The sequence below is a fragment of the Agelaius tricolor genome, unplaced genomic scaffold (genome assembly GCF_023055355.1).
Source record: "Agelaius tricolor isolate 1412-34295 unplaced genomic scaffold, bAgeTri1.0.p SCAF_7, whole genome shotgun sequence".
NCBI lineage: Eukaryota > Metazoa > Chordata > Aves > Passeriformes > Icteridae > Agelaius > Agelaius tricolor.
The window spans coordinates 15727745-15738556 of NW_027269267.1; the positions used below are offsets into that span (position 1 = coordinate 15727745).

Below are 10812 nucleotides of genomic sequence, written 5' to 3' on the forward strand. Positions count from 1 at the left end.
AGCTGTGATTCTTTTTAACCTTGCAGCCTGGAAAAGATGGGAGATTTTCAAAGGTTGAATAGTGTACAAAACATTACAGTAATTGTGATAGAGGATTTGTGAGGAATGTTGCCAGAGGTTTTGCTAAGTGTACCAGAAGAAAGGCCTCAGGTAACATGGAGAGGTTTGGCAATGGATACTGTGATTTCCTCAGTGAAATTCATACCTGGGATCAGAGGTGTGCATAGCTGTAGCCCTTTGTTCGCACAAGGCTTTATGCTGCCTGCCTAAAAACATTTTTAAATTTATTTACAAGTAAACTGGATCATTTGTAAACTTCCAGAAACCCTGCAAAGGCAGAAAGGGGGGCTAGTATACCACAGCTCCTGCTGTCAGCCTTCCTCACCTTCATACCCTCTGATTTACAGAATCGTAGAATAGTTTGGCCTGGAGTGGAGCTTGAAAATCTGATTCCAATCCCCTGCCGTGGCAGCGACACCTCCCAGCAGAGCAGATGCTCGGGGCCTCCTCCCGCCTTGCCCTGCCCTGAGCAGATCCGGAGATGGGGCACCCACAGCTTCTCTGGGCAGCCTGTGCCAATGCCTCACCTCCCGCACAGTAAAGAATTTCTTCGGAATGTCTCATCTAAACCTACTCTCTCAATTTGAACCCGCTCTTCCTAGTTCAGTCACTACGAACACCTGTAAATAGTCTTGCCCCATCTTTCCTGGCAGGTACTGCGGGTACTGGAAGGAGTTATCCCTAACACCGCTGCCCCCGAGCGCCGTGCGGTGTCCCGGGGCTGCCTGGGTGCGCACTGCCCGCTCCCCCTGCTCCTTTTCCTTGCACTCCACCAAAGAACGCCCCGCCAGGCGGGGCCCTTCCCGGGGCCGTTCGCGGGGCCGGGACGGGGAGCGGGGACGGGGAGCGGGGCCTGGGCGCGTCCTGCGCCGCCGGAGTCCGCCGTGCCGCGGGGGGGCGCTGTGGCCGGGTCGGCGCAGCGGCCGGAGCGCAGCGCAAGAGCCCGCGCAGCCCCGGCCCCGCCGCTGGTCCCGCCCGGAGCCGCCGCCGAGCCCGAACCGCCGCCCCCGCCCGGAGCCCCTCCCGCCGCCCCTCCCGCAGCCCCTCCGCGGCGGAGCGTTCGGCGCCATGCCCAAGAATAAAGGTGAGTCGCTCTTTCCCTCCGCCGGGCCCGCGGCGGCGCGGCCGGGGCCGGGCGCGGTCTCGCAGGGCAGGCCCGGGGGCCCCTCACGTGGGCGCCGCCGGAGCCCGGAGCCCGCAGGCGGAGGGGCCCTCCCGGCAGCCCCGTGGGTCCCGGGCCGGTTCCGCCTGCCGGGCGCGCTCCGGAGGCCGCTGAGGCCCGGCCGGGAGCGGGAGGCCCTGCCCGCGGCTCGCTTGTCAGGAGCGGCCCTGCCGAGGAGGCGGCCGGGCCCCTCCGTGCCCTCGCTGCCGCTTCCCTTCTTTCGTACTCCGGAAAGGAAACGCAGAGACCGTGAGGGAAAGGGAGCAGCAGATTTTAGCAGCGGGGCAAGTATGAGCTGCTCTTATGCTCTTCATGAAGAGCATCTAATCCTGTTGCCACGTGTGTGCCTTTTAAAAAGGGCAGCTTCACTCGGAGGGTAAGCTTCCTCTTGAGTATTTCAGGGATTTCAGCAGCGCAGTAACTGAAGTTATTCATCTGCTTTTGAAGATTACGTGCATCAGGCTATCCCACCGCTATTTTTGAGGTATTTGGTAGCAGGGATCACAAAAACTGAAAATGGCCATCTTGTGAAAATCATTTTGAAGGCTGCTGTCACTCCAGAGCAACCAGGACAGCTTAAACAGTGGAGAGTCCAATGTTTAATTACTTTGTTACTACCCAGATAAAAATTCAGACTTAAAAGTTAGCAAAAAATCTGGATCTGGGTGGGATACTTAAAATTGTCATTTAGAATGCAAGCATAAAAATTTCCATAAGTCTTAACTTTTTTCATTCACTGTATCCAGAGACAGTAACACCTGCTTTTTACTTCTTCCACTTAATTTAGGCAAAGGAGGTAAAAACAGGCGACGAGGTAAGAATGAGAATGAATCAGAAAAAAGAGAACTGGTCTTCAAAGAAGATGGGCAAGGTGAGTTTTTAACTATAGTATGGCAGTGTCATTGTTTTCAGTCACATACTGTAAGTGACAGAATAGAGAGAGGTATTCTTTTTGGGGTTGTATTTGAATTCCAAATGACATATTGAATGTAAGAGAAAGACAGTAGGAAAAGGAGAATTTTCAATACCTTCACTGCTTAAGAATGACGTTTTCCTCTTCTTGAACTTAGTGCATGCTCTGTGTAAAACAGCACTTAAACATTTCCTAGAAACCTCTTTATAGCTTGGTGTGAGGGTCTGTGAGCAGCTGGCTTGGCAGATGTGGTTCAGTTTTGCCAGTAATTGTCCCTGGGATACACAGTCCCACTTTCTGTTCTGTATGGACTCTAACATCTCTTGGACCCTTCACTGAGCTCCCTGAAGTCGCTGATGTGGCAGAGCAGCTCATCTCCCTGTTCTGTCCCCTGGTTCATTTGGCTGCTGAGCTGAAGTCTAGCAGTTACTGAAACAGGAGCAGTAAGTGGGATGCTGTGTGGTGAAGTAAGGCATAGGAGAGTTCATGGGGGATGACTGGGATTCCCATCTGCCCTGCCTTTGGTGACAGTGAGCTCACCTCCCTTTCAGCTCGCCCTGCCTTGTGTGTCACACTCTGGTGGTTGCTCACATAATGTGAGTGCTTTCCTAGTAACCAATTAATCAGTTGGTTTGTTAGAAATATGGGAAGGGTACTGATTTAAATCACTGTAGAAGTGCCACTGAACAAATTTCTGGTATTTTGTATTGGTTGTAAGCAGAAAAAGAGTTTATTTTTATGTACATCTGAAACTTAAGATTCTTTACATCTCCGAAGCAAAATCTATTTAATGAAACATTATTCTCAGTTATGTACAGTCTCCTGGTTCACTGGACTGTCTAATTTGTGTGAAGTTCTCCAGTATGTGATTTTTTTGCAGCTTGGTGAGGGAGAAGATGAAATACAAGGTGAAGAGATTGAGGGTGGGGTTAGAGAGGTGCTTCACAGACCTCAGCTGAAGTCTGCTGTTTGCCTTGCCTTGCAGTGTCTGATAAGAGTTCTGTCCTTTCAAGGACAGAGGGGTGCTGTCCACAGAGCCTCTGCAAGAGGGATTCAGAGTCCCAGTGGGTGGCTGTACAGGGCATGCAGCTTTCTCCTGCCTCAGTGACAGCACTGAGGTGTTGTCCTTTAAGACAGGTGCTGTGATGTTGTCATGTACTTAAATACTTTGAGTGTGACTCAGTAGCTCTGAGATTTTCTGTAGCAAACATTTGAGAGGGAACGAAAGGGTGGATGCAACCAAGAAGGAGCAGTATTTGAAAATGTTAACATCAACAGTGATACAAAACTGTGATACATTCAGCAGCCTGTGTGGGTGCTTGAAGCTCCTGTCAGCAGTTCATGTTTGATAAAATATTACAGCAGATTTGGGTTACAGTGGGAAAGTTAGTGGTTGTGTCTTGAAGCTGGATTTGTTCAGAAGTTTTGCTCTGTGGCACTATGGGACATAACTTAGTGGTGGACTTAACTGTGCTGGGTTAATGGTTGTACTTGTTGATACTAAAGATCTTTTCCAGCCTAAATGATTCTGTGTTTCTCTATGTTACCATCTCTTTCAGAATATGCCCAGGTGATCAAGATGTTAGGCAATGGAAGACTGGAGGCATTATGTTTTGATGGTGTGAAGAGGTTATGTCACATTAGAGGGAAGCTAAGAAAAAAGGTAATTCTGAAGCATTGCAATAGGAAACAGTGACATTATGCATCATATGTAATTGTAAAAATTTACATATGTAGCTTGTTACAAAAACAAATATTTCTACTGCACTTAATATTTTTAACTACTTTTTTGATAGTAAACTAGTCTGTCCTTCTGTTTCCATTGCTGACACAAGAATAGGCAGTCTTTGGCTCTTGGGTGAAGCTCACAGTTGAAGGGCTGCCTTTCCATGTGCATTTTTCAGGGGAAGGTTTTTTTGGCTGCTTATTAAATACAAGCTTTTCATATTCTAGAAAATTATACATATATAAAATACTAAAAATCTCCCTAATTGCAGATGGGAAGCTTGGTGACTATTTAGAAAATACACCTCCAATGCCATTGTTTCATTGTCCACTTCATCAGTTCCCAAAATATTTCTGTTGGAAGCTAGTCTGCAAAGATTTGTACCTTCAGGGATATCAGGTGTAAATGTTTGCATTCTTAAGTTTGCCATCTTCAGATGGTGTCCCCTCTGGCCCTTGTTAGGTGTTACATCTTCCTGTCCTCTGCTGGTGTATGGTAAGGAGGAGGTCCCTCAGTCTGTTTCCAGTGAAAACAGACTTTCACTGTCTTCATTCTGGATTGTTCCATTTTTTGGACAGCACTGAGTGCATGTGTCTTGGGATCAGTGTAAGAAGTGCTATAGTTGACTGCAAGAAACTGTTGAAGGTGGTGGAGAATGTGCATAAATAAACACTAAGTTAACATCAACAGTGCATAATTAATTTCTTGCTACAAAAAGCACCACTTATCTATTCCTTATATTTAAAAGAAGGGAAATTCCAACTGAAATTAGTTCAGTCTCCAAAAAAAATCAAGTAGGTGTGGGATAGAACTCACATAGAACCACCCTGTGCATTTGAAAGCATATCCTCTTCTGCAGATTTCTGGTTAGCATAGTTTCTGGAAACAACTCAGTTCATTTTCTTGTGCTCTTCACTGTTCTTGTCCATCACCCCCTTCACTGGGTTTTTCTTTAATTTTTGCCCTTGAAGAGCTCACTTCACAGAGTTCACAACTTGTGCCTTGATGCATTCCTTCTGTTTTCTCAGATGTTAAGGCTTAGGAAACACCTTGTTGGATAGAAGCTCTTCAAAGAACTCCGATTACCCTGTAATAGCTCCATAACATGTAAAAATAACTATGAGTATTTATGACCTTGGATTTGCTGTTAAAACATTAAATTGGACATTTTTAGCATTCTGGTTAGAAAATTAAGGTGGTGGCTGTAATGAAAGGTTTGTCTCTCCATAAATCTAAATGTGTAGTTTGGTTATTGTGTTATACAACAGAAGTTGAATTTTTGTAACACTTGTTTTCTCCTTCAGGTCTGGATAAATACATCTGATATTATATTGATTGGCTTAAGAGACTACCAGGTAAAAATCCAGTATAATATGCCACTATAAGGAGTATCTTACAAGTATCTTTATTTACTGTTAAATTGCAGCAGGTGTTGTGAGGAAATTCCTGTCTAACTTTGCATTTGTATTTAGTTATGCTAAATCATGATTTTTAGTTTCCTTGTACTACAGGAAGATTGTAATGAGTAGACAAATTCTGGTTTGACTTGTTCTTTTAAATTGCACCCTGAAAGTTTGTGAGTGAAGGTGCTTATTGTCATCAAGCTTGACCTGGTTTTTTTCCCAGATGGAGCCATTTGGTGCTTGCATCCTGTGGTACAAAAGGAGATGGAGTCAAGTACCAAACATTTTATGGTGACAATTAGAATTGCTGGTAATCAGAATTTTGGGTCCTTTATGTTTAGGCTTTTACCTTAAGAGGGAAATTAATCAGTAATTAGTTTGTACTAAAATTTCCAAAAATGGAGTGGCGTAACTTTACATAATACAAACAGTAATGGGAAACTGGAAAAAATTGAAAGTTGTCAGGTTTTCATTAGGTGAATGCCTTTCATGCATGAATGTTCGTGTTTTCAGCAGTTGTTGAAGATAGATTCTGCTTCTGAAATGTTCATTAGGTTTATAAAACATTTAAGATACTGTCACTTACTGTATATAATAAAGTACATAAAACTAGGAATTTTCTGGTTTTGACTTCACCAAGGGAAATATAGGTTGGATATTAGGAAGAAGTTTTTTATGGAAAGAATGATAAAGTACTGGAATGACCACCACAGAGAGGTGGTGGAGTCGCCATCCCTGGATGTGTTTAAAAAAAAACTGGATGTGGCACTTGGTGCCATGGTTTGGTTGAGGTGTTAGGGCTGGGTTGGACTCAATGAGTCTCTTTAAGGTCTCTTGCAACCCAGTCATTCTGTGATTCCTGATTGACCTCAACACTTCACTATGTGTGTTGTCTGAAGAAAGATTAATTTCAAAGGCATGAAACTGAGCTTGTCAAGTCGTTGAATACTCGAGATTTCTCATTTGTCTCAACCTCTCTTTTGTCTTGTTGCCCAGGGAAGTTGTGGTTTCCCCATCTCTGGCAGTGTTCAATGCCAGATCAAGTGCCTGGTCTAGTGGAAGGTGTCCCCGCCCATGGCAGGGGGTTGGAAGTAGATGATCTTTAAGGTCCCTTCCAATCCAAACCATTCTGTGAATTTATAAATTACTTGCAATTGGAGATAATTAAGTTGTCACTCAGAAGAAATTAAAATACTCCAATGTGTTTACTTCACATTTAAAGGAACTGGAGGGGAAGGAAGAACAAGATGTTCTTCTGTAAATATTATAGGTGTTAATCCACTGTAAATAATATAGTTGTTATAAATAATGCAGTCTGCTGAGGTTAATAGTTTTCTTTTTCCTTCATAGATGACTAATACATTCTAATAAATTCTTATTTAGGATAACAAGGCTGATGTTATTCTAAAATACAATGCAGATGAAGCCAGAAGCCTGAAAGCATATGGGGAGCTTCCAGAACATGGTAAGAATCTTTTTACTTCAAATTGGAAGTTCATGTTGGGTAAGAATACTCAGTCTGTCTTGGCACAGTGTGAGTGCACTCCTTAACTTCTCCAAATTCCTTCATAGCTAAAATCAATGAAACAGACACATTTGGTCCTGGAGATGATGATGAAATCCAGTTTGATGATATTGGAGATGATGATGAAGATATTGATGATGTAAGTAGTAAATGTGTATTTTTATCATATGCTTGAAGCTCTCATCTTTGGCATTAAGCTGTTGTTAGTTCTACAGCAGGGAATACATGGATGTTCAGGATAGCTCCTCAGGGACTGCCTCAGGGAGTGCTGTGGTGCATTCATGCCAGCTTTCTGTCCTCTCTCCTGTCCTACAGTCAATCCTGTGCTGACTTCTAAACCCATGGTACAGTTAGTGTCACACTGCTAAAACACACACAGAGAGCAGTCTGAAGGTGCCTAAAAGAAAATCAGTCATTTGACACCCCCCAGTTCCTCTAGGTTTAACAGCCTCACTGTCCCACCAGAACTGCAGCAATAATTAAGGAATTTGGTTTTTAAAAATAAAGGTTTTAAGTCTCCATTTTTCTTTACATAAAAACTCCAAAAAGCTGCATCCTAGTAGTTTTTCTAAAGTTAACCATAATCTTGACTGTCACAGTCACTTGTATTACTGCTTACCACTAAACTGTAGTAATTGGTCATGCACACTCTGAAATTATAGTAGTAAAATTATTACAATTCAAATTTTATAGTAAATTGCAGAAGTAGTATCTGCTGTGCAATGTTTTCTAAGTTGATGCACTTTAATTTACAGCTGAGAGATGAATGTGTGCAGGGTCAGCTGGCTGAGAGGATAAGTAGTAACTTACTGAGCCAGTGAGTTAACTTAATTGGATAGACTGCTCTAAGAATACTATTATACTTTAATTCTTCATCTTTTTAGTCCTCTCTCTGAGTTGATAATATGACTAATTCTTTTAAAATGCTTCTATTATTCTGACTTTTTTGAGGTTATCAATATATGGTTCATTAGATCAAGTATTTTAAAAATACCAAAATGCTGAAGAATTTTTTTTCAGACTTTTGAAAATTTCACTTTGGGCCTGTCAGTGGTTGAGCTTACTGAAGATTTAGCTCATTGAAGCTAGTAAAACTAGTACTGCATGCTTTTAATAATGAGGCTGTTGTAAGACATCAAAGAGATAAGTAGCTGTAGGACAAATTTGCAAACTAATGGATCTGTGTGTGGGCTTAAGTGAGAAGCTATGATTGTTTTTAAGCTTTTGTCAGCTCTTCAATAAAATATTAATATCATGCTCTAAGAAAGTAAAAGATGTAAAGAAAAGATGTGAGTAACCTCTCTGAGGATCACTGTCATATATCTGGAATGAAGTCCAGTTTCCAAGGTCATTCTTAAACAGGAGGAACTTGGTGGATCCTTTCCTTTGTTTTTTTGTATCAGAAGGACGATTGGAAAGTTGCTACTTAGGGAAGTGACTCCCAAATTTGGTTTTATTTTCATTTGTGAGAATCATGGGCTAATTTATGGCTGTTCTAGTGATGTATAATTGTATTGCAGATGCTGTGGTTATGCAGAATTGCTCACCTGCGTGACCATAGTATTGTCACAGGGCTTGCGGGGACAAAGGCAGGGAGCAGTTGTTATTTGTTAAGAAAACAGGGTATAAGCTGAAGCAAAACAGGACTGTGCTAAGTTCAGGAAGTCTCCTGTTGAACTGTAAATATAACTTTTAAAAAGTTATTGATGAAAAATACACTTGGATGAAATACATGGTGTGGTGTTTTTGCTTTTCAGATCTAATTTGGAGCAGAGGTTTACATTCCAACTTTTTTCCTCCAAGGATTGTTCTACATTGATACTTCAATTATTTCTTGGGTGATGTCCCTTACTTTTAAGAAGACTGAAAATTCTCAGTAAAGAGTGTAGTTTGTTACATCAAAAGGATTTATTTTCAATGTTTGTTTTAAAGTATTTATATTTCTTTAGAAATGGATAACGCTGGATTATCACAAAGGTTCAATGACATGCCACAAATATTTTGTCTCTTCACCAATTAGAGCTTTTATCTCTGGATGTAAGTGAGATACAGTGACACGGGCTGTAAAAGACTGCATTTTTCCCTCTTCTGCTTTCATCACTACAATTCCAGTTAAACTTGTATTTTGAAATAAAAATTGTTTACCCTGTAATTATCATGGATTTTGATTAAAGGCAAATAACCTAGTTCAGATTAGTATCAAATCATACTATGCAGTGTCTGTCCTTATACCCTTGCCTTGATGTTAACTTTAAAAAAGATTTTGATAATATAAGAGGAAGGCAGAAATCTGCATTTAAACTCACAATGCATGATGAATCTGCTTTTCGTGTCTAGTAGCATGCTGCTATTTTTATACTGATTTTGATAATTAAAAACACTCATTATTTCAAAGATGTCAATTTTCCATGGTAGAGGGAGGGATGGGAGAGGAGTAAAGATGAACAGTGAGCAGCATCTCAAATTTGCAATTTTTTGGAAACTGCAGTGGCTGAGCTGCAGCTGCAGACAATGAACATTGGGTGGCACCTGACTGAACAGGGAGACACAAATGCAAAGCCTTCACAGTGGGGTTTGTACTGAAAAATGCATAAAATAGGTTTTCCCCAAAGTAAATGCTTAACATTCTTGATATGTTAAACATGTAGAATATTTTTACATTATATAAAAGGTTATGTTAAGAGTAGAGTTTTATTTTAATCTGAAATTCCATACATTGTAAGGTGCAACATAAAAGCTTATGTGAACTTTGAATAACAATATAAATAAGTTTGTGTCAAAAGTAGAAAGAATCTTCTCATCCAGAATAAATCAATGAAATAGACTACTGGAAAGATTCTTGTCCACCTTCAGACTGGAGGAGTCAGTTGAGAAACTGAATAAAGACTAACATCATCATGCAAATATTATTTTGTGGTAGCCTTAGTGTCTTTGTCTTTAATAATGTATTTAACAACTCTGAAACAGGTTAATGAAAAAATTCCTTTTGTGCCATAAAGATCTGATTCTTGACACTTGTATTCCTTATACAGTCTTTTTGGTATGATGTAAAGTGACTACCCCAATAGATAAAAAGAAAATGGCTTTAAATACAGAGTGGCCTCTTTGCTTTATATGTATTTTTAAGGAGATTTAAACATCCAGAGCTTTTGTAAAAATGTCTTCTCTTTTTCTTTCATTATGGTGTCTATTTTCCTTTACATGGATCAGGTACCCTGCTCTAGGAAGAACATTTTCTTAGTATTAAGTAATTATTTAATGGATTTTAACTATCTGCTGTAAAAACTTGGTAAGTATTGAGGGAAAGATACTACCAATACAGCATTCTTACTTAACTGATCTTAAATGTATGAATTTACTGTCTTTGTATGTCTGTATGGTTCAATTGTGAAGGAACATAAATGGTGTAATGTTTCAGAATAAGGCTTATAAATCACTTCTAAGTTCATTGCTTTCCTCATTGTATTCAGCAGGCTAAGCAGCTCTGAGAATGGTTAAAAGCTCTCAAAGTTCTTGAGGTGTGTGTTTCAGTTGTGCTAGCAGGGAGGTTAGTGATTACACTGCAGAAAACATGTACTGAAGATTCAGGTATTATGGGAACTGTACTTTGCAATCTGATATTCTGTATGTGAAATGTAAATGCATGGTCAATGCTAAGGGGAAGCAGGTACATACTGCTGCTTGAGGGAGCCTACAGTTCTCAGTGTGACACAGACTGCAGCTGTGGGTCAGAGATGGAGCTGTTCCTGTCAGAATCAGTTCTGGTTTGTCCTGAGATTCCTTCCAGTCTTCTTTGCTCCCACATTCGTGTCTGGCTTTACCTAAACTGCAGATTTTAGGGAAATTTCTTACTTAACTATTAATTTCTTAGTGCACCAGCTTAACACCCTGAGGTTTCTACTCATAAGCTGGGCTGTATGGCCTTTGCGAGTACCCTTGGTCACCTTGTTTCTGTCCTCTGCTCAAGCTCCCTTCACAGTCTAATCTAGGCAGCTTGATATCATCCCTATTGCCTTTTTTTCC

General features: G+C 41.2%; 1 protein-coding gene across 1 annotated transcript; it reads left to right on the forward strand.

Moving 5' to 3' along the window:
• Positions 1–978: 978 nt before the first annotated feature.
• EIF1AX (eukaryotic translation initiation factor 1A X-linked) lies at positions 979–9883 on the forward strand. Its single transcript, XM_071430414.1, has 7 exons — positions 979–1144; positions 2010–2093; positions 3695–3798; positions 5166–5216; positions 6648–6729; positions 6837–6928; positions 8547–9883. Exons 1-7 carry the CDS (start codon positions 1129–1131, stop codon positions 8550–8552), a joined length of 435 nt encoding a protein of 144 aa, XP_071286515.1. The 5' UTR covers positions 979–1128; the 3' UTR covers positions 8553–9883.
• The last annotated feature ends 929 nt before the right edge of the window (positions 9884–10812 follow it).